This window comes from Danio rerio, chromosome 5 (assembly GCF_052040795.2).
Source record: "Danio rerio strain M-AB ecotype USA chromosome 5, GRCz13ab, whole genome shotgun sequence".
Lineage (NCBI taxonomy): Eukaryota > Metazoa > Chordata > Actinopteri > Cypriniformes > Danionidae > Danio > Danio rerio.
This window is the reverse complement of record NC_141025.1, coordinates 13,990,215-14,015,000: the sequence shown is the minus strand read 5'-3', so window position 1 is coordinate 14,015,000 and position 24,786 is coordinate 13,990,215. Positions and strand designations below refer to the sequence as shown.

At 36.7% G+C, this 24,786-nt stretch overlaps 1 protein-coding gene and 1 long non-coding RNA gene across 4 annotated transcripts in view; one reads left to right on the top strand and one right to left on the bottom strand.

Annotated features, from left to right (window-relative positions):
- The window catches only part of ppm1f (protein phosphatase, Mg2+/Mn2+ dependent, 1F), a 26,002-nt gene extending 5,810 nt beyond the window's left edge, over positions 1-20,192 (top strand). Inside the window, exons 3-8 of one of the 3 annotated variants that reach the window (XM_087251956.1) lie at positions 5,233-5,363; positions 6,322-6,524; positions 6,983-7,171; positions 13,471-13,614; positions 16,185-16,278; positions 18,823-20,192. In XM_087251956.1, coding sequence (XP_087108082.1) covers positions 5,233-5,363; positions 6,322-6,524; positions 6,983-7,171; positions 13,471-13,614; positions 16,185-16,278; positions 18,823-19,160 — 1,099 coding nt within the window. In that variant the 3' untranslated portion in view covers positions 19,161-20,192. Of the gene's footprint in view, positions 1-5,232; positions 5,364-6,321; positions 6,525-6,982; positions 8,374-9,148; positions 11,542-11,657; positions 12,542-13,470; positions 13,615-16,184; positions 16,279-18,822 lie in introns of those variants that run through there. The other 2 variants (NM_001018155.2, XR_015490248.1) reach the window with 2 other exon arrangements.
- LOC147843885 (uncharacterized) lies at positions 8,471-13,468 on the bottom strand. The gene is made up of 2 exons (XR_015491020.1): positions 11,669-13,468; positions 8,471-11,552 (listed from the first exon to the last, which is right to left on the bottom strand). It is a non-coding gene; the product is annotated as an uncharacterized LOC147843885 (long non-coding RNA).
- Positions 20,193-24,786: the final 4,594 nt, after the last annotated feature.

The window sequence follows — 24,786 nt, the reverse complement described above, 5'->3', positions numbered from 1 at the left end:
CCCTGTGGGGCTCGGAGGATTAGAAGGGCTAAACATAATTATGACAACCCAATATTTAAAAAATTCCCCTGAGAAGTTAGCTGCTATGGATCGACACCGACAACGGACATGGCAAAAAAGGTGATTCGCTTTATTTACAATAAAGATAAAGAAAAAAAGAAAATTCAAGAGTATTCACTTAAAGTGAATCGGAGAACAAGACAGGCACAAATGTCACACAGAAAGACAGAGCAGTGATAAGAGGCAGATAAGTGACAAGGATTACAACCCCCCCCCCTCCCCCCAACACCACCAGTCTGGTCTAAGGCCCCGTTTACACTAATGCGTTTTAGTTTGAAAACGCATAAGTTTTGCTACGGTTACGCCATCCGTCCACACTACGCCGGAGTTCTCGAGCGCCGAAAACGGAGCGTTTCGAAAACGCTGGAGAGGCCGTTTTCATTCTGAAACGCTGCTGCTCCGTCTTAAGGCTGATTTATACTTCTGCGTCAAACACCGGCGTATGCTACGGCGCTGACGCATAGCCCTTCGCCGTGGCCATCGCCGTCACTGACGTGCACCTCTCAAAAATTGTAACTACACGTCGAAACGACGCGTAGTGTAAACTCTGTGATTGGTCGGCTTGGTAGCGCTGATGAGTCTGGGCGGGACCAAGAGCCGCGCGAATGGCGCGAGCGATTGTTTACAAGTGTGGAGTCCCGTGAAGGAGCTCCGGATGGAAAGTTTTGTTTTGTGTGTACCTCATAGTTAAAGTTGTTGCACGTCTGCCGGTTCCTGCCTCAAAATGAGCGAGTTTGAGCCACTTGTACATCCCGGAAGTGTTCAGGAAAAGCAAAAAAGCAGAGAAGAAACTCGACACAGAGGAACATTTACACCTCACTGCCAACTAGCGTTTCGGAAGTGTTAATGCAGACCGACAGAGACAGCGCGCAGAAGTATAAATGCACAGCCACGTGCGTTGCATGTGCCGTGAGTTACGCCGGTCACCTGACACAGAAATATAAATCAGGCTTTAGTGTGGATGATGGAAAACGGAGACATCTGAAAACGAAGGCGGGGCTGCCGACATTCGCCTGTCTGATTGGGGCTTTTCCTCAATATTAAGAAGCCTACAAACAGTTCAGTCCTGCATCTTCTCCGTGTAAGTTCAGACTTCGCAAGTTTGATCAAAGCTGCAGTCTCTTCTTCTCAGTTTGATATGGAAAAGCAGACTATACCGAGGACACGGGTAAATCTTCAAAGGGAACAGTGTACTTCATAACTTCATTCACATCACCCTGGCTACGTTGTTTCACTATCTCAACAATAAAATAAAATAAAAAGTTTTAATAATCAATAATGGCCATTATAAAAGTATAACATACAATAAGTTTATACATTTATAGAAAATAAAGGCTAACGATCAGTCAATATACAGAATGTACGTGCTTACATTAATCATTAACTTATCTTTGCTCTCAGCCAAAACACGTTACCTGAGAACAAGTAATAGATTCCAATGACCAAAGTCAGGGAATATGTCGTTAGATAAAGACAACAAGATGAATGAAATATCACGTTTAGTAAATATAGTGAGATTAGATCCAGCAGGAGATCCTTGATGAGAAGTCCGACTAGCAGAGCTCTCAAGTGGGTAGATGGGCTGCAGCGCTTAAGTGTGTGTGTGTGGTCACGTGATGTGGTCACGCAAGTGTGGACGCGGACCGTTTTCATTCTAAAACGCCGTTTTAAAACTAAAACGCATCCAGTCGTCTCTGGAGCGCTTAAATAACCCCATCCTCTTCTGATTGGTCCACTTGTGAAAACTCTGTGTGCATTTAAACACCCAGATTTTAGAAGAACAGCAGATAGCAAATAAAAACCGAAAGGGGAAGAGGGAACAACAGAGCAGCACCCCCAGGCATGTAACTCTCCATTTAATAGGGAAAATATTCCTTCTATCGTGTGCTGTTGCTTTTAGATAGAAAACGGTTCTGATCCAGGAGTGCTGTACCTAGTTTAATCACTGGGTTTCAAACTTACACACTGCACCTTTACCAACTGTTGTTATATTGTGCTATATAATTAAAGTAAAAGTAAATACATATCTGCATATACACTTATTCTTAAAACTTTAACTTTTACTGTACATAACCACTGCATATGGACATTTGTAATTATGTAGACACCCACTATAAATATACACTTGTAATCTAGTACTGATTATTAATAGCAACCTGTACATATATTCATATATTTTTACATATACACTTGTAATCATGTTTATCTATCCCTGTACATATATTCATATATTGTAACATATACACTTGTAATCATGTTTATCTATCTGCACACTACTGATTATTAATAACAACCTGCACATATATTCATATATTGTAAATCTGCTCATAGCTTATCCAACCTGTATGAAATGTTGATAGTACATCCATCTGTAAATATCACCATAGTTTTTCTATAACTGCACTTTATAACTTATTCCTGTATCCTGCACTTGCTGCTATTGCACTGCTGGTTAGACCTAAACTGCGTTTCGTTGCATTGTACTTGTACATGTGTAATGACAATAAAGTTGAATCTAATCTAATCTAATCTAATCTTAACTGCATTCTTTTATGTTTTTAGCATTTGTGTATTTATATATATTTGTCCTTGGACCCCGGTAACCCTTGTTTCTCAGTTTGACAACTATGCATGCATGTTTCACAGCAGAATGGATGATTCTCCTCAATGTTTTACAATCTCGTAGCTGTGAATGCTTTTGCAAGTGCTTGCATGTTCTCAGCTTACCACTTTTTACCAGAATTTTAAAGTGTAATGTTAAATGTGTGTGTGTGTTAATTGTGTAACACCTAGCTTTATTAAGTTTTTGCTGTTTTATACTATAATGCGTTTCTGTTTAGAACAGCATGTTATTTACAGTAAAAATGTTGCGACACACACACCTGTCCTCTTTAACCAAAGCAGAAGGAGGAGCGTTTTTCTCATTCCTCTCATTCCTCTCTCTCCCCCATTTGCTTTACACTCTATCTACCATCATCTGTTTTCCTGACGGCATTTTCAGGAAGTCAGCACATAGTGCACATACCGCACGGCTCGATTAAAAGACTTTTGTTATTGTGTTTTTTGATTGGTAATCCAAGCTGAAGTTTGAAAGTTTAAATTGACAATGGAGTTTTTTGTTGTATCTCTTTCTGTATCATTTTCCCCTCCCCTGACACATTTCTCAGGGCAGACTTCCTGTCTGTGGAATCACTATTGTTAAACCCACTTCCTGACATTTAGACTTCATTTCCTCTCTGTTGGAAGCTGTGGTGAATTCAGATGTAAATTTGTCAGGTTTAACCCTTTTCGCGTCTGGATGTAGGTCAGATGCGCATGACATTTACCATGGCACAAAAGGGAGTTTCTTTTTTTTCCGACATGTTGCTGTTATGTCATCAGATGAACATCCTCACGCAGCCAAATGCTCCTCTCAGATAGACGTGTTGTTATGAGTGGGCGGTCGGGCCATTTGCCACTCGTTGCTCCAGCAGGCAAAGTGCGACATCTCATCTAAAAACAGAACACATCCACTAGTGCAAAATGTGCTGATACTCCAGGCTGTGTGAGCATCCACGAACAGGATTTAGAGGAAAATTAAAGGGCCAGTTCACCCAAAATGAACATGTGTCATCATTACTCATTTAATGTTGTCCAAACACTTCTGTTATTATTCATTCATTCATTTTCTTTTCGGGTTAGTCCCTTTATTAATCAGGGGTCGCCACAGTGGAATGAACCGCCAACTTATTCAGCATAAGTTTTATGCAGAGGATGCCCTTCCAGCTGCAACTCATCTCTGGAAAACACTCATACACTCTCATTCACACTCATACACTACGGACAATTTAGCTTACCCAATTCACCTGTAACACATGACTGGACTGTGGAGGAAACCAGGGCCCAGAAGGAAACCCAAGCAAACACGGAGAGAACATGCAAACTCCACACAGAAATGCCAACTGACCAAAGCTTGAACCAGCGACCTTCTTCCTGTGAGGCGACAGCACTACCCACTGCGTCACCCTGCGCCCCTTCTGTAATTAACCTAACCTAATAATCAAAGTTAAGCCTTTTAAGGGCTTAACATGCAGTGAGGGGTTTGTATCTTTTATAAACTATGACAGTTCATGTTCATTGAAAGGTAATAATGATTTATAAATCCATATGAAACAGTCTTTTAAAAGTGACGTCGTGTCTTCAGTTTTGGACTCAAGTGCGCTTCGCACTCACACTGCTAGCGTACCGCGCCAAAGCCCAACCAAACTGCACTCTGGCACACTACTTCAAACCGGGTCAGGGCCGGCCAACTGAACCATGCCTGGGCCCAATTCAGAGCACTCACACTTGTTAAACGATCCTGGAAATGGGGGTTAAACATACCTGGGCATGGTTTAGATAGCATAGTGTGAGTGCACCCCAAGCTGAATGCTAGTATCGTGCTAAATAACTAGTAAAATATTATGTGCTGTCATCTTGACAAAGACAAAAGAAAATGTTCTTTTCATTACCTTTACAGTGAATAAACTAAGCATAAATATACTCTAGGAGGCTGAATTAAATGCTCATTTTAAAAGAAATTTGTTAGATGTTTTTTTTATTCTCCTTTATATTTGAACCAGTGTGCAAATAAAAAGATTTTCATCCACCTTTTCTCACCTGTTGCCAAATAATGTACTTCAATGTGAGATTTGGCACTGAAGTCTGCTCTATTTCACCAAGGTCCATTCACTTTATGGTTTCGATTTGAGGTCTTTTTAGTAAAACGAAAAGTTATATTAAACTGAATGCTATTATTAATATTATTATTAATGTTTTTCTGAGCAAGGAAGCAACTTCTATAAATGATTTCCGGGACCAATGCTGACAATTTAGCTTTATCAACACAGGAATAAAAATTGTCGATTTAATCAAATCATGCATGGGTGTTTCCCAGTATTAGGTTGCTGGAAGGGCATGTGCTGTGTAAAACATATGCTGGAATAGTTGCCAATTCATTCCGCTGTGGCAACCTCTAAAATAGAGACTAAGGAAAATGAATGAATGAATAAATAAATGAATCAAATAAATGCGTCATTGTGGAGCATGAGACACTTTTGTCAAAAAATTACAGAATCTTACCCTAAGGTTTTGAATGATTCAAGTGCTGTTAATGATGTTTTATTTGTTTTACTTTTTGTTTTTTTTTTAAAGAAATGCTCCATCATGGCTGGCTGCAGTGATGTGCAATGTTGCTGTCACTGAACTGCTCAAAGATGACCTTACACCTCACTACTGCCCCAAAGACCCCGAACAGCAACCAGAAGATGAACAAGGAGTTGTTTGTAAGTAATTCTCTTTTTTCCAGATCTTTTCCAGATCAGTTACTTTTTTGAAATTAAACATTGTATATATGTTAAAAAAGAGAGGGAGAAATAGATTAAAAATATTAAATACAATATATTAATTATAAATTATAAATAATGATAAATTATTTATTTATTTATTTTATAATATAATTTTGTCCCAAATTGAAGTCTGCAGAGGCTCTTTATTTATTAAATTATAAATAGCCTCTGTAAACATCAGTTTTGAGCTCACTAGCATTTGGGGACACATATTTTGTTTTTTTTTTCTCTGTTTGGTTCTGCCTGTACTTCCTCAATTGGTTTGCATGATATAAATATGCAAACATTAGTGACTAACAGGTAGAAAATCCTAATATTGAAAATCAACAATGTAATCTCTGAGTGACATCGCTGACCTCTTGTGTCCAAAGAGCAGTAGTACATCAGGTTACAAGTTTTATATTTTGTTTGAAACTCAACTTGCTTGTGTAAAATGCAGCAGTTTATACCTGTATTGTTGATTTCACAGTATTAAATGTATGGGCCAGATTTACTAGCAGCTTGTGTCCAGACTTTGTGAAAAATTTGTGCTGAAAAGATAAATAACAATGATTTTTTTTTTCATGTAACATTATTGTAAATGTTTAAAGTTTTCATTCAGACGCAAAATGTATGTGAGGAGAGTATGGTAATTTAATCATGCAATGTGATTCACTATGTTTTATAATAGCGACTTGTTTTAATGTACTCAAAAAGCTAGTCTTGGCCCATTTTGAGCATGTGTTGTTAGTAGAATACACAAACATTATTATATTTTCATTGACTTTCAGCTCTTATTGGTGTTTTTTTTTTGTGATTCGTTGAGTTAATCTCGCCCTAAATGTAAGATATCTAGGAGTTTATATTTAAACTCTGCTTAATCATGATGAGGTTGTACATCTGTGTGCTTCTTCAGTGCTGCAGTCTGAACCTGTGCTGCGTCTCTTCATTAATAAATTGAGAGCGGTGGGTGTGGCCTGGCAGAAACAGCCGCCCAATCCCGATGCTCCCTCTTCGCGCACACACAGCTGCTCAGTTCACGCCATTCGAAACACCCGCAGGAAGATGGAGGATCGCCACGTCATCTTAAAAGAGTTTAACCAGCTTCTGGGACTGCAGGTAAGGCTGACCTTCAAGTCTAATGCTGGGCAACCATTAATCACAATTAATCATCGCATTCCAAAATAAAAGTTTTTAGATAAAGAAAATCGAAAAATGAAAATTCTGTCATCGTTTACTCACCTTTTACATGTTTCAAACCTTTATGAGTTTCTTTCTTCTGTTAAACACAAAAGAAGATATTTTGAAAAATGTTGAAAACCTGTAACCATTGACTTCCATAGTAGGAATAACAAATTCTATGGCAATCAATGATTACAGGTTTTCAGCTTTTTCACCATATCCTTTCTCGTGTTGTTTGGAACCACTTTAGGATGAGTAAATAGTGAGTAAATGTACTTTTGTAGGTGAACTATCCCGTTATCGAAGTTTAAGAAAAACTGATACAATAAATGCATCTATAAATATAAATTATATTTACATTACATTACATAATCACTTTTTTTTTCTCTCTCCAGGATGGTGTGGGTAGAGAGTATTATGCTGTGTTTGATGGGCATGGAGGAGTAGACGCTGCCACTTACAGTGCCACTCATCTGCATATAGTACTGAGCCAGCAGGGGGAGCTAAAAACAGACGCTGCCACAGCCTTTAAAAACACCTTCACACAAACAGATGACATGTTCAAGATCAAAGCCAAGAGAGAGGTAAGAGCAACAGACACTCATGAAAACACAGGCAAACAGTATCTGCTTCAACCAAACTCTGCCAGGCCTCAGATAAATCTGTAGTGTTTGAGAGTCACAGTAGTTGATAACTGTAGTTGTTAACAGACAGGCAGCAATACAAGACCACAGACTGGCACTAGACCAATTTGTCTCATACCTATGTAGGTTAATAGGTTAAAGGGGTAATTCACTTCTGTCATCATTTACTTGTTTCCAACCTTTATGAGTGTCTTCTGTTGAACACAAAAGAAGATTTTTTGAAGAAACCTGTAAACCGGTAACCATTGACTTCCATAGTAGGAAAGACAAATACTATAGAAGTCAATGGTTACAGATTTTCCGCTTTCTTCAAAATATATTCTAATGTGTTCAACAGAAGAAAGAAACTCTTTAAAGTTTGGAAACACTTAAGGGAGAGTAAATAGTGAGTAAATTAGAATTTTTGGGTGAACTTTCCTTTTAATGGATACAAATATTATTTATAGTATATAGTTTCCAGAGCGTCTTAATATATGGTACAAATTTGATTAGTGACCTAAAATACGTTTTTGTGTATGCAAGAAAATAGCAACGACTATTGAACAACACACTATAAGCAATTAGTTATATTTAAAGAGTCAAGAAACACCAAAAAGCTTTTTTTCAGATGTTGACAGTCATGTATGTGTTAGAGCTGAAGATCTTTGCCCGAACCCGACGGGATTGAATTTCTATCATTTTAGAAGGGGTCATAAACAGTCATGTGATGCATTTGGATAAGCGTGAGAAAGTAATCTATTCGTTTGTTACAACATTAAAATCCCTCCCTAATTTCTAATTTAAGTATGTAAATCCAAATCATATATTTATAATACAAGTTAATGTTTAGATTTCAAAGATATACAAAACCATGCAACATATATTTCAAAATTTGTCAAAAAGAGTACATATATATGAATATGATGACATATAGCCTATATTTATGAGTTCAAAGGAACATTTCCTTAATAGGCTGAATAGGCTACTATATGTCAAAACTTTACATTTGAGTACAGCTGTTTTCTTTTTACTTTTTTAGAACAGTCCCATTTTTTACTTTTTAAAAGCACATTTTATTTCAAACATATTTTTTTTACCTGTAAACACATTACAGTGTTAATGTTTAAACTATTTATAATGTTTAAATAATACGTTTTTAACCTGTGCAGAGCTTAGCCAGGCCCGGATTGGCTAATCGAGAGAACCGGGAGAATTCCCGGTGGGCCGGTCCGTTTTTTTGCCGCGAGGGCCGGTGTCCCTAGCTGCTTGCACTCTCAGCAGTTGCACTTTTTAAATTTATTTGTTTATTTGACCATAACCTCACTCTTTTTAATCATTATTTTGCCGCAGCTCGGCTCTTTTTATTTATTTTCTCGCAGCCCCGTGAGCAAAATGCAGCCCGCAGGTTAATGATGATCATCATTAACCTGTGGGCTGCACCCCATTCCACCCCAAACAGCGGCACCTTAGTAAAATGGAGAGAAAAAGAGTAGGGTTAAAAAAAAAAGAGTAGGCATCAATAACAGCAAATAACAATGCCATGCCTAACAGTGCCATTGTGGTCTAGTGGTTAGCACGTTACGCTTTGATACAGCCGACCCGAGTTCGAACCTCACCAGATTATAATATGTTTTTATTTTCAATGTTAAGACATAAAATACTGTTTGGGTTACTTATGTAGGGATACATATTTATTTGTGTGTGTGTGACGACTGTTACAAAGGACTGGATATCTATAAAGAATTAATGTTCTCATATTTATGAAAAACATTTGAAGTTCTAAAGCTGCTGTGTCCTTGAAAAAGATGTGTTAGTGTCATTAGAAACTGAATTGGAAATGACGTTATTTTAATATAGTCAGTCGTCGACTGAGGTGGGCCGGTCTAAGGCTTGAATTTCCAGAGCTAAAAAGGAGTCCCACTCCGGCCCTGGCTGTAGCTGCTTAATTAGGCATGCTACGCTACTGTATTTTAATACTGGTTAAAATGGTGGTACTTGAAAAGACTAATTTTTTCTGAGGTGGTACTTGGTCAAAAAAGTTTGAGAACCACTGATCTAGACATCTTTTAAAAAAATATATAAATAAAAAATTAGTGATATTAAAGGGTCACGAAACACCAAAACACATTTTTTGAGCTGTTGTCAGTCGTATATGTGTCCCACACTGCTAAAAACACTATTAAGACACCTATATTTCACTAAAAAGTGTAAATTGGTTGTTTTTGCGTTTTTTCAAGCAAATTTGTACTTCCGGTTTGAAACGAATTTTTGAAGCTGCGTCACGGCCATGACATAATAGCGTGTATTCCAGCGTGCAGACTGGGCGTCTGTGCCAGAGTGAGTCTTATTACGTCTTACAGTGTGTTGCATTAATGCATGAGTAAGGCTTGGTTCAAACCAATCAGCGCGCTCTATTGTGCAACTTCATTAATATTCATTACTGTCAGAGTGTAGACGGCAGAGACGCCATGTTGTATTGGCAAAACAAGTGTGAAGTGTTGCTTTTAAAGTTTGCTACCGTTAAGTTTTGTTTTCATTTTCTCTCTGTGAGAGCGCAGCTGGAGTCATGCGTGGATTAACAGTGTACGCGACGCGCGACAACAATAACTTGCGTGTCTAAGGAGGATTATTGTTTACCTGAGAGCTGTTCTCATCTGCAAACGCTGAGATCCGGATTCGCTCGTAGTCTCCTCTAAATAAAGACGCGGCTCTAGTTGCTGTGGATTGTCCTGTCTCTACAGATTTGGTAAGTGAGCGACAAGTGCTCTTTGTTTATTCAGTTCGTATTTTATTCGTATCAAACAAACTGTTGCACCGAGTGTAAACAAGTTAGCACTAACAGTTACAACCAAACTATAACCTCGTGTTGGATTTTGTGACAGGAATAACACACGCGGCTTTCTGACGCTACCTGCCGTGTGCATCTAAGTTTCCGGGAAATGCTGAGTTTTGTTTTCTCTCATTCGCCGTGCGGTATCAAACATTGCATGAAAAATACATGCTTAGAGCAGTTCCTCGAATCAAATATCACGTTTGTCGTGAGGGACATGAATGAATTCCCTGAATGAAAGAGCCAAACTGCAGTTAAAGTCCACCATTTAATAATTTGGCAAATAATTTGACTACAGATCTCCATGTAAACACAGTCACATTGTCCGCTGTGGTTGGGTTTTTTGACTCTGAAATTCAGCGCGCCCAAATAGACACTCCCACACCAAGCCTCTTTTCTTCCTCCGACACTCCCCCCTACACAGAGCTGGACACGCCCACTTTTCTGACTTTTTTCAAAGTAGAGGTGTGAAAACACCCTGCTGAAACGAGGGGGTTTCATGGCCCTTTAAATGTAAAAAAATTACAGGTTTTTAATGTGATCTTAAACTACTAGCGTCTTTCGGATGAGACGTTAAACAGAGGTCCTGACTCTTTGTGGTTATTAAAAATCCCATGGCACTTTTCGTTAAGAGTAGGAGTGTAACCCAGGTGTCCTGGCCAGATTCCCTCCATCAGCTCTTACCCATCATGGCCTCCCAATCTTCTCCATCCACCAAATTGGCTCTATCGCTATCTCTCCACTCCATCAATAGCTGGTGTGTGGTGAGCGCACTGGCCCCGTTGTCCTGTGGCTGCCATCGCATCATCCAAGTGATAAACCGAAGGAAAATGAATGAATGTGTTGATCCACCATCACGCCAAGCCAATATATTAAACCCAATCAAATGTTCCATAATTCATATCAAAAACTTACAAAAACAAATCAACAAAAAAACAACAGATTAAATATAGTACGCTGATGGTTATGACGCTTTCTTCAAACTATATATTTGTTTTCCTTTAAATATGTTTTTCTTTGTGTCGGTGCATTTTCTTCTGAAAGCACACAATCAGTTTCGGCAGGTCATCTTTCCCCTTATTTGTCAAGCTGGTGCGTTCTGTGGAAATTCACAATGGAAACAGGTTTTCACGCCTCTTCTACTTCTGAAGATGCAGCCGTTGAGTGTTTCTCATGTTCCTACACTGTAATAAACACTGACAAATACGGTCTACTTTCCCCATGTGGTTAAATACATGGTAAGTAAACTGTGCATGCCAGTCGTCCTACACAGGTGCAGATATTAGTAAGCACTTTCTGTTTCATTGACACGATCAGTGCAAGAGAAAACACTTCATTATACTGACAGTTGTTTACATGCACAGTTTATCTGGATCAGTTATTAACACTGATTGAACTATTGAAGAATTGTGTTCATTTTGGAAAGCCAAGTTATTACAAATGCAGTTTGTTTAGCAGTGTCTTTATATGGTGAAAATAAAAGATTTTTAAATATATATAAGCAATATCACACTCATAGCAGTGCGATATGGCTGTATATCAGCACTGGTGGGAAGCGTGCGCTAATTTAAGACCACTGGCCAAGAACCTTAGTGTCTCACCTGTGACGATATACAGCCATATCGCACTGCTACTCGGGTAATATTGCGTTTATACAACAGTTTGATGGCATAATCGTGTATATAAAAAAGAAAATCAAACATGGAGAGTCTCAAAAACCCTTTTGTAAGAGGAACTACTTTCTTCTATGCCCTAATTTAATTGCCCCTGATGGGATTAATAAAGTTGTTAAACTTAAAACAGGTGATTTTGCTCACATTTTAAGATTATAAGGCTGAACGGCATGAAATGCCATCAGTCTAGAGAGATTTCCCAGTATTTCTCTGTTGCAATCACAATAATTAATGCCAAAAAGACAAAGCTAATCAAACACTAGCAGATTACTATTGCATAATTACAGCACTGCAACATACAAAAGAGAGAAATCGACTTTGTATGTCACCTGATTTATTATGATTTGTTCAGCTGTAGTTTGAAACATGCACTGAAAAAGTGCAGTTTTTCTTCTTTAAAGGACTTGTTATGCAGTCTCTGTCGCCATTTTCTGGCGGAACATCAACTGTCTTTGCTCTGCTGAGTATGGCTGGCTGTCCGCCAACACTCTAAATCTCAGAAATTATAAATATTTTAAAATAACAAATAACAAAAAATTCACGATTACATGTTTGCATTGAAAAATATTGATATGATTATCAAGCATTTCTTTTGAAAATAGTTTGTCACATGATTTGTGTGTTCTGTTAGATTAATTAGACATTTGTTTATTTGTTAGATTGATTTATTTTGTTATTTAGCATCATTCATGTTGCATAAAATAGTTAAATTAAGCCCTTTTTAAAACATGGATAGAAGGTGAGTTTATTAGTGCTGTATTATTTTTAACAATAATATCTTCATAGTCAGTACCACCATGATATTGCAACTTCAATGTTTCTTGAGGTAAAAAAAAAATGAAAAAATGTACAAGATTTGTGAATTTTCACAGTAAAACACGAGAATTGAGTATTGACAAAAGCAAATATTTAAAAATCTTGGATAGACTGAATAAAATTTAAATATAAAATACATTTAAACAATATAACTTACTTTTACTTGAAATTACTATCTGATTATACTAAATCATTTGCATTTAAAGGGATAGTTCACCCAAATAAAATCTAAATTCTGTCATTAATTATTGACGCAACATAGCCCACAGCTATTACTCATTTCAAACCTTTATGAGTTTCTGTCTTATATTAAACTCAAAATAAGATATTTAGAAGAATGCTGCAAAGCCGTAACCTTTGACTTCCATAGAATTTGTTTTTATCTATGGAAGTCAATAGTTACAACAGAAGATATTTAGAAGAATGCTGGAAACCTGTAACCATCAACTTGCATAGTACTTGTTTTCCCTTTATGGAAGTCAATGGTTACAAAAAAAGATATTTAGAAGAATGCTGCAAAACTGTAACCATAGACTTCCATAGGATTTGTTTTCCATCTGTGAAGTCAATGATTGCAAAAGAAGATATTTAGAAGAATGTTGGAAACGTGTAACCATCGACTTGCGTAGTATTTGTTTTCCCTCTATGGACGTCAGTGGCTATAAAAGAAGATATTTAGAAGCATGTTGGAAACCTGTTCTTATCTACTTCCGTAGTATTTGTTTTCCTTTTGTGTAGTCAATGGTTACAAAAGAAGATATTTAGAAATATGCTGGAAACCTGTAACCATGGACTTACTTGAAACTCAACTTAGTATATGTTTTCTCTTTATGGAAGCCAATGTTTAAACGAAGATATATTTAAGAATGCTGCAAACCTGTAACCATCAACTTTCATTGTAAAAAAATGTACAAATAAAATACTGTGTTTGTCTCGCTCAGCGTCTGCGCAGCGGCAGCACTGGAGTGGCTGTTTTACTGACCTCTGACCTCCTCACCGTGTCCTGGCTGGGCGATTCCCAAGCTCTGCTAGTCCGCCAGGGGGAACCAGTGACCCTAATGGACCCCCACAAACCAGAGCGAGAGGTAGGAGACCCTACAAGCCACTGCTGACCAACAGAGACTGAAGCACAGGCTGTATCAGATGCTCGTCCGTTTTCTGAGAGCAGCTGAAATGTGAGCCAGAAGAACCGACTGCTGCTGACCACATGCTGAATCAATATTAGCCGTGTATGCTGAGTATATATACAGCGATTCAATGACATCAGAAAGATCCTTAGAGAGCCTCTGACTGACTTCAGATCAGGATGTGCATGCAAAAAAAGTACATCAGTAATTGTGTTGTGTTAAACCAACATCAAGGATTAAAAAAGGTCATATTTTGGTTTTTGGGGTCTCCAACAACAGGCTGATTTGCATGCAAGGTCAAAACACACTTTCATTGTCTTATAATATGCATTTATTTTTACCTAATTATCTCAACGACTCTCATATGATTCATTCAGCGATTCATTTGTTCGCAAACCCCTTCTTAGCATGATGCTAATCTGCACTGATTGGTCCGATGGCCCATTCTGTTGGGATTGGTCGACTTGGATTAGCGCGAGACAGAGAGACATACCTGCCATGTCTTTCAAGTAGCAGAGAGTATGTGAGAGCAGCCCAATGCAGGAATGCACTAAAGCAATGCAGTTAAACACCAGCATATTACTCATGGCTGCAGCAGACACAATGAGTCCCTGAGAATAGTCCTCAGCTAGGTAACTAGGTATCAACACTACTTAGTATCATTTTTATCTAAATTAAAATAATAAATAAATCAATTAAATGAATAAACAACTGCTATCAGATATGTTACGCATACATGCTGAGAAAATGATACTGCATATTAGGAGCTCACACATTTAATTCAGTTTAATTCGAGTTTACTTTTTTCTTATTATCTTTGCAAAGGCAGCTTCATAGAAAATGCACATCATTACATTAAAGTCAAAATCAGAAAGGGTAATGAGTTGTGTATTGACCTTATTCTAAAATGCGGAAGTGCGCCTGTTTTCGCGATTGTCTTAGAACTTCCGTTTCAGTCGCCTATGGGAGAAATGACAAGGAATAATAAACGGCAAAAAATGGTCAAACTACTTGCTCTACAAACAAATGTTTGCGTGACTATACAGACCAAGTAGAATAATATAACAAGGAAATATCAGTTTTCAACATCAAACAGCGAAACGAGCAGTTTTTAATGTCTAAAAATGAATGGAAGTGAATGAGACCGGAAGTCTCGTGCCAAAAAGATTCAAATGGCAGCGCCCACTCGTCTGCGGAGAATAAGGTCAATAGGGTGGGCTGAATATAAACATACAGTTGAAGTCAGAATTATTATTCTCCCTTTGATTTTTTTTTTCTTTTTTAAAATTTTTTTTTCTTCTGGAGAAAGTCTTATTTGTTTTATTTCAGCTAGAATAAAAGCAGTTTTAATTTTTTTTTATTTAAAATAAATAGTTTAAAAAATTTTAAACACCATTTTAAGATAAATATTTTTAGCCCCTTTTGAATTATTATTATTTTTTTAATATTTCCCAAATTATGTGTAACAGAGTATTGAAATTTCCACAGTATGTCTGATAATATTTCTTTTTTCTGGAAAAAGTCTTATTTGTTTTATTTAAGCTAGAATAAAAGCAGTTAAAATTTTTTAAACGCCATTTTAAGATCAATATTATTAGCCCCTTTAAGCTAGGATTTTTTGATAGTCTACAGAACAACCATCGTTATACAATAACTTGCCTAATTACCCTAATTAACCTAGTTAAGCCTTTAAATGTCACTTTAAGCTGTATAGAAGTGTCTTGAAAAATATCTAGTCAAATATAATTTACTGTCATCATGGCAAAGATAAAATAAATCAGTTATTAGAAATGAGTTAATAAAGCTATTATGTTTGGAAATGTGTTGAAAAAAAATCTTCTCTCCGTTAAACAGAAATTAGGGAAAAATATAAACAGGGGGGCTAATAATTCTGACTTTAACTGTTGTTAACCTGCAGTTATAGTATATAGTGTCCTTTCAAAAGAAATAATATTTACATGTAATAATAATACATGTTCAGTTAAGTGTATTTGTAGATTAAAGGTTTGTGTCCTTGAACTTTACAAGTCATGAAAAAAATGGAACAGTAATCAAGGACAAAATGGAAAAATAACATGATATTTAAATAAGTAGTAGTTATCTTGGATATCTTTAGTGTGTCTGTGGGAACTAAGTTGTGAAAGCCTGCTGAAGAAACCTCAAAGCTAAAGCCAAAAAAAAAAAAAAAAAAACATGCAGCACAGGAGAAAAGGGACACATTTCATTAATTACTTCTTTGTCAAGACTTTGAGAATGTTTAAAATGAATCTAAAAATTGTAATCTGAATTTAAATTAATGGTAAAACATGATTGTAGTTAATTGAAGTTAATTGTGAAATGTAATTGGGGATCAAGCTGATGGGTTAAATTTAATCTAGGTTAAAATGTAATCCTTGTTGGTGTAACCCACCTGTGGATTGACGATACAAGACTTGCAAAACTGATATACAGGTTAATAACTAGATAAATATATAGGTTTGCTGTTTAATTATGCAAAAAGCTTCAGCATTTTGCCTGTTTTTGTGCAGGATGAGAAGAAAAGGATTGAGGATCTGGGTGGATGCATCGCTTTCATGGGTTGTTGGCGGGTAAATGGTACCTACGCCGTTTCCAGAGCAATAGGTGAGTGTAGCACAATCATAAAACAACAACATTAAGCATCCCTTGAAAACATCATTTTAGAGTATAATATAAATAATATTACAATAAATATGTTCAAAGACATTTTTTATTAATTAAAGATTTTTTATTTATTTCTGTGTTTGCAAAACAAATTTTTTTTTTGCATGAATTCCTTTATTTTGCCATCTTGTAATTCTTCAGAAAGTCTACTAAAATGTTGATTTGATTCTCAAGAAATATTTATTTTTTAATATCCGAATTGGTTGTGCTGTCTAATATATTTGTGGGAAATGTCATACAGTTTTTTCGTGTTTTCTTTAGATATTAACAGCTATATATACATATACAAATATTTTAAAGGAAAAGTTTTAGCCCCTTTAAGCTAGATTTTGTTTCGATAGTCTTCAGAACAAGCCATCATTGTACAATAACTTGCCTAATTACCCTAACCTGCCCAGTTAACCAGATTAACCTTTAAGTCTTTAAATGTCACTTTAAGATGTATAGAAGTGTCTTGAAAAATATCTAGTCAAATATAATTTACTGTCATCATGGCAAGATTAAATAAATCAATGATTAGAAATGAGTTATTAAAACTATTTTGTTAAGAAATGTGTTGAAACAAAATCTTCTGTCCGTTAAACAAAACTTGGGGGGGGAAAATAAACGGGGATTAATAATTCAGGGGGCTTATAATTCTAACCTCAACTGTATATACACTGTTAATTTTGATTGGTTCCTGCATTCTTGCTGACAAAGCACCTACTGATCCATAACATTTGAACGCTTATTGTAGTTTTTCCCCTGTGGTTATTGTAAGTATTGTAATTTTCCATTTTTTAATACAGCATGGCAAATCACTTTATGAGTTCCAGCAAACATAAACTTTCTACTATACTAATTATAGCAATTAATGAATGAAAGAATGAACATTAGACATGATGGTATATTTAAAGATCTAAAGAACGACTCACTGAAATGGATCCTGAATCTCAGTGTTTTAACCAAGGAAAGATATATATATATAAATAACTTGTGAACAAAGTCATATTTACCTCAGGAAAGCCATCTAACCTCTCTGTCAATGGTTACCCAGAAAAACGACTTTAAAAGGCAGCAGTGTACTACATACAGTTAAAGGCAAAATAATATTAGCCCTCCAGTTAAATTTTAATTCTTTTTCAAAATATTTCCCAAATAATGTTTAACAGAGCAAGGCAATATTTTTAAAATTTTTAGTGTAATGCATTTAATATAAAAAAAATGTTTCTTCTGGAGAAAGACTCATTTCTTTTTGTTTGGCTGGAATTTAAAATAAGTTCACATTTTTTTAATGATTTTAAAAATCAAGATTATTAGAAAGATTTTTTTTTTCAATTGACTGTAAAAAGTAGTGTGTTCGTTTTACTTGATGAAATTATGCAAACTCGTTGCCTTAATTAAATTAATAGCATTAATAGCAAATTAAATTCATAGCTTTATTGCATTAAGTACTATTTACTAATGTATTAAAAGTAATTATTGCTCAAATTGAGTCACAAATACATTTCAATTAAGTTATGTTATCCTGAAACTGTACTCTGAGGAATGATGCTAATAAAGTTTACTTAAACTTTGATTAAACTTTGAACTTAATTATGAGTCTTAATTATGCATAATTAAATTGTATGGTAACATGGTAACTAGTAAAAACCACAGATGTCGGTTCAGACAAATGATGACTTATCTAGTTAACCTACACTGTAAAACCCAACAGTCAACTTTATCAAATGAAATGAGTGTTGTTATATCAAAATTTACTGAAAGTTAATTCTACTCATTTGAAAAGAGTTTTAAAGTCTGTAAAAAATGCAGGGTTGCATACAAATTATTCATGTTGGCCCAACACAAATCTATGAAGTTGACGTAACTAATTTAAATAGATTTAACATAACAAATAGGCTTCCCAAAACAATCTTAAGATTTGTTTTGTTTTAGCTCACTTTAAATAAGTAGTTAGAATAAGCAGCAAAAGTCATTTTTAGAGTGAAGGTCATGAATTATTTAAATACCTCATTACTTCAACTGAAATGCTTTGTAGCAATCGGTTTCCTCAAACGGTTTGAGTTGCCTTAACTTATTGGGTTCTACAGTACTCAGTTGGTTTGAGTTCTCTTTATTTATTGGGCTTTACTGTGCTCAAATTGCTTTATTTACTCAAATAAATTAAGTTCACGGTACTAATTAGGATTACTTTTTGAACTTAAATGGTTTGTTGCAATCGGTTTCCTCAAATGGTTTGAGTTACCTCTACTTGTTGGGTTTTACAGTGTAAATCGCACTTTTAGGCGGAGTATTAGTGTCTTGCAAAATATCTAGTCAAATATTATGTACTGTCATCATAGCAAAGATAAAAGAAATCAGTTTTTAGAAATGAGTTATCAAAACTATTATGCTTACAAATATGTTGACAATCGTCTAAAGTTAAACAGAACTTGATGAAAACCTACACAGGGTGGGCTAATAATTCTGACTTCGCCTGTGTGTTGTTTTCATTCCCAATAGGTGACTTTGACCAGAAGCCGTACGTCTCTAATGAAGCTGACAGCTCCTCTTTTCATCTGACCGGGGATGAAGATTACGTCCTCCTGGCCTGTGACGGCTTCTTCGACGTGATCCGGCCTGCAGACGTCCCAGCTCTGGTACTGGAGGCTCTGCGGGAGAGCGGAGGTTCCGGAAACGATGTGGCCCAGAGTCTAGTGGCCCAGGCCAAAACTGCCGGATCCAGCGACAATATCACCGTCCTCCTGGTGTTCCTGAAGGAGCCGCAGAAACTTCTGGCTCACGACACTGTTTGCAGAACTGAGGGACGAGGAGCTGCATGTGCGGCCGCAGGGGTCTAAACAAGGTTAATGAGAAAATAATATTCACGATAGAAGCAAAGCAGAGGACCAGTAAGTAGTAGATGATAGTCTTCTCATCATCTGAAATGAAATTTAAGAGAGTCGCTCCATTCAAAAAGAATATGCATTATAAAAGCGAGTTCAGTCACGCATTTAGAAGAACGTAATGAAGCCAGCACAAGGCGTTTCCTCAATTTTTTTTCCAGGAACGTCTGATCCCTGGTCATTTATTAACAGTCTCTGTTGCTAAGTCTGAACTTGTTTTCATTTTTACCAGATTATAATTACATTTACTGATACTTAAAGGGATGGTTCATCAGAAAAACAGAAAATTAGTATTTGATTTACCCCCTCAGGGCATGCATTTAGATGATTGATTTTTTTTTTTATTCAGAAAGAGCTTTATGGATAAAGATTTTTAGCTGAAGTCCTGACCCTTGGTGTTTTTTAAAATAAAATCAATGGTTACCCTTAGCTTCTGATGATACATTGAGGTCATATCACGATCAGTTTGTGTAATAATTACTAAATAATTGACTATTGATAAATAACCTCCACAAACTGAGCATATTTACTACAGTCTTGAGCAAGAGCAAATCTGTCCTATGATGATACATGTACAGTGCATCTGGAAAGTATCCATAGCGCTTTTCTTTTTCCACATTTGTCTATGATACAGCCTTATTTCAAAATGAATTAAATTAATTTATTTCCTCAAAATTCTACATACAATTCCCTCATAATGACAATGTGGGAAAAAAAAAAAACCTGAAAAAGTTTTCAATAACGTCGGCTCAGGGTGTCCACACTGTAAAACCCATCAGTCAACTTTATCAAATGAAATGAGTGTAGTTAACTCAAAATTGACTGAGGGCGTACTCACACTATTTACTGTTGCCTTGAACCGGGCCAAAGCACGCTTGTCCCCCCTCCCCCGACGGCCCGCACGCACATTATATTTGGGCCTGGGCACGCTTACGTCATCGATGCTGTGCTGTTCAGTAAACACTTTCGCTCAGCACAGTGGAGACTTCTCTAGTTATGTTGTTAAACTTTATATAGGTCGTTTGATATGCAGTCGCACAAATATTTCGCCCAACAGATCAGCCACTTTTGATGCTCATAAACAGGAATTAGGAGGTTTGCTGAAGGTGCGCAGCTGTTATGCAGTGAGGGGTTTATGTCTTTAATAAACTGTGACAGTTTGCGTTCACTGTGCTGTAAGAATGATTCATTAATCCATAAGAAACGGTCCCTCAAAAGTCACATCTCGCTTACAGATTCGGGCTCAGGCACGTTTTGCACTCACACACAAGCGAACCGCGACAAAGCCCAAGTGAACCGTGCTCACCTCTTTCAACCGGGCCAGGGCCGGCCAAGTGAACCGTGCCTGAGCCCGATTCAGAGCACTCACACTTCTCAAACGATCCGGGAAACGGGCCTGGGCACGCATAGTGTGAGTAGGCCCTGAAAGTTAATTCTACTCAATTAAAAAGAGTTTTGAACTCAGTGTTAAGGGTAATGAGTTGGTTAAATACCTCATTACTTCAACTTAAATGTAGTAAGTTCATAGTACTCATATAGATTAGTTATTTAACTCAAATGGTTTGTAGCAATTGGTTTCCTCAAACGCTTTGAATTGCCTTAACTTAGGGTGTACTTACAATAGGTACAGTTGCCTCGAACCGGGCCAAAGCACGCTTGTTTCCCCTCACTCACACCACAATCGGGCCTCGGCACGCTTACGTAATCGCTGCTGCGCTGTTCAGTGAGAAGCGCTCTCTCACATAGCAGCACAGTGGAGATTTCTCTAGTTATATCGTTTCAATCATTTGTTATGCAGTGACATGCAGTCAAATATTTCGCCAAACAGTCCTTAGGGATGCGGGGACACGCAGTCAGATATTTCGCAGAACAGATCCGCCACTTTTGGTGCTCATAATCATAAAGCTCTCGTGCTGCAGGAATGAGGAGGTCTGCTGAAGGCGCGCAGCTGTCGTGCAGTGAGGAGTTTGCGTCTTTAATAAACTACGGCAGTTTGCGTTCACTAAACAGTAAGAATGATTAATAAATCCATATGAAACAGTGCCTTAAAAGTCACGTCTCGCTTTCAGTTTCAGGCTTTGGCGCGTTTTGCACTCACACTACAAACGTACCGCGCCAAAGCCCAAGTGAACTTCGCTCAGGCACACCTCTTCCAACCGGGCTAGGGCCGGCCAAGTGAACCGTGCTTGAGCCCGATTCAGCGCACTCACACTTCTCAAACGATCCGGGAAACGGGCCTGGGCACGGTACGGATGGAATAGTGTGTATAAGTATAAGTAGGCCCTTATTTAGTTCTACAGTACTTAGTTGGTTTGAGTTCTCTTCATTTATCAGGTTTTACATATGCTCAAATAGCTTAATTTACTCAAATGGATTAAGTTTACAGTACCCATTAGGGTTAATTTTTGAACTTGAATAGTTTGTTGCAATCAGTTTCCTCAAATGGTTTGAGTTACCTGATTTTTTTTGGGTTTTACAGTGCAAGACCTTTGCCTCATTCACACTAGCAGTGACTTTTTTGAGCTGTATGTCGCCCTGGGTGGTGACCTGCTTGAAACGCAGGTCTGTGTAGGTCTATACAGCACGAATACCACCGGCTTCTAAGCGAGCTGAGAGAGGATCACATGAGTTCTAACGATGCTCCTATTGGCTGTCGCTCAAGAAAGTCGCTCTTCATTTGCATAAAGTTAAAGGTTTCTCAACTTTGTCATGTCACTTGACACGCCCACTGGTCGCCAACGGTCGCTGTTGCTCGCGTAGACGGAGGTCGCCGAAAGTCGCACACTCTCTCTTGAAATGAACAGTCGCTTTGCCGCCTGCGAGTTGCTCGCAGTGTGAATGAGGCTTTAAGAACCACCAAGTAGCAGTTTCAGATGAAATCTGTTTTACTGGAGAAAAAAAGGTCACCTACATATTGGATGGCCTGAGCAGTTGAGTTGTAATTTTCAGATGAACTATCCCTTTAAAAAAAAGAGAAGCTCACTCAAAAATAAACTTTTGTTATCGCTTGATCACTTCATGTCATTCAAAAACGCACAAATGCTCAAAGTATATTTTCTTGATATTGATTTTCCCCTACTGACTTAATTTGTGTGGTCAAAAAGTACAATAAAACTGGAAAACTATTATCATTTCTAGACTGACAGGGTAAATAAATATTACAGCAGGATTTCAGTTTTTGGATGGGCTTTCTCTTTAAAGGGACAGTTCACCTAAAAATGAAAACTCTGTCATCATTTCCTCACCCTTTACGTGTTTCAAACCTTTATTAGTTGAACACAAAAGATATTTTGAAGAAAGCTGAAAACCTGTAACCATCGACTTCCATAGTATTTGTTTTCCCCAGTATTCTTGTCTATAGTTGTGTCTCATTTCGGAGGCTGCATCCTGCAAAGGATGCATTTAAAGTGCGGTGCGTCATAGCGCACCCGACGAAGGCTGTCTCATTTCAAAAAAATTTGAAGGCTCCTTCAAACGCAGCCTCAAAATGCTTCCTTCGTTTCCCAGGTAATGAAGGAAACAACCGCTGGATCCATCACAGCCTCGAACGTCCAAAGACTCATTGCGCGAAAGAAAACTCAGTGTATGAATTAGGTTTATTTTACTTGGATATCTAAACACATGTTGAAAAAACAAAAAGAGCATGACATGTACTAAACAGTGATTTTTATAGACAGTTTACATGTTTATTTGTACATGTATGGATCAAAGTAAATATATTTCCAGCTTCTGTTTTGCCTTCAGATCGCATAAAATAAGTTTTAAAATCACTTTAAAAAAAAAAATTCATTACAAATGTTATCAGCGCTTATTAACAGCAGCTGTTACGGTTGTCTGGTGATGAGATCAGTCCTCTGTAGGCTGCTTGGTTTAGCCTGTGTGGACTTCGAAGAACTCACCTTTGAAGTCTGCTTTCTTCGAAGGATGCATCGTCTGAAATGAGACACAGCTTAAGGTTACCAGTTTATAACATTCTTCAAAATATCTTTTTTTATATGTATATTTTTTTTGCATTTAGGTGTAAGTACAGTGAGCAAATTTTCATTTTTGGGTGAGCCATCCCTTTAATATCTCAAACAAAATAACACCATTGAGATGTAGATAAATTCCATTAAAATGTTATCATCTTGTTGTGCTCCCTATTTGATATGACTGTTACAAGGGCGATAAAACTGATGTGAATAGTCTTACCTGATACAGTATTACATTGCATTTAAAGATAAAATAACTGACCGTAAGGCCTTCAGCTGTCAGCAGTTGTACTAATCCAGTGTTGTAGGTGGTTAGTATTTTAAGGACTGTTATTTATTTGACACAACTTAGTATTTATACCTGTCCTGTACCATGTAAGCGCGATCTTTCATGTGCCAAAAGTGTATTGACGAGTCTGACTTTGCCAAGACCGTCTCTCTAGTGCTACTGCAGTTTTACCAAATGTACAGTACAACCTTTATTTATGCATCTCGTTTTGTTACAGTGCCTTTTTGTCCCCAAATATCAGTGTTAAAGGCAGCATGTCGTGTTAGACTTTGCCAAGCACTCGTCCTGCACAGTGCAAGTCATCTCGCGTTACGACTGCTCAATATTTTGAAAGCCTCATGACGAGTAGCTGATATAACAGCACAGTCACCATAATGTGATCAGGCCAAGAATATCGCTAACCTAATGGATACTGAATGAGGAAGGTGAAGACGGGGATGATTCGCTGGGGAAATGTATTGAGGGTTGGTTCAGTACTATGCATTCAGTTAAAAAAAAAGTCAAGTGTGCATGTCCAGATTTCCTCACAACAATGTGCAAAGTTCACAGTGGCATCCTAAAGTCTGAAAACACTGAAAAATGTGTGGAATTTGAGAAATAGTGCTGATATGGTGATTCTACATGGTCAAAAAGTCAAAAGCCTTTTTTGTAGAAATCATGATTATTTTTCGTTTTTGATTAACTTTTGAGCAGTTTAGTCCATTCCCCTAAATGTTTATATAATTTATTGGATTAATATTCACTTACTTTGATGCCTTTTTGTAGGAATCGTGATTATTCTATATTTTTATGGATTTATTTTTTTTACCAATTTAGTCCAGTTTTGCTAAGTATAATGATTATTTTCTTTGTTTTTTGGTTGCTACTAACCCTAAATTTGTTACTAGAATCTTTTTATTATGTTTTATCATTTACTTATTTCGATGCCTTTTTGTAGAATTCATAATTTTTAATGAACTTTTGATCATAAAATAAAATAAAAAAAAAGATATATATTTTTGTCAGGTCTTATTTTAATGCTTTTCTTGTAGAAATCATAGTTATCAATAAAAAAAAGAAAAAAATTTTTTGATGGATTTTTTTTTAACCAATTTAGTCCATTAATTGCTAAACTAAAATATTGTTTTCTTTATTTTTTTAATTGCTACTGACCCAAACTGTTTAATTGTTTATAGGATTTATTTTATTATATTTTATTGTTTACTTATTTCGATGCCTTTTTTTTGCAGAAATCATAATTATTTTATTTTTTTGATGATATTTTTGGGCAATTTAGTCTTCGTATGGAATAAAAATATTATTTTCTTTATTTTTTTAGTTG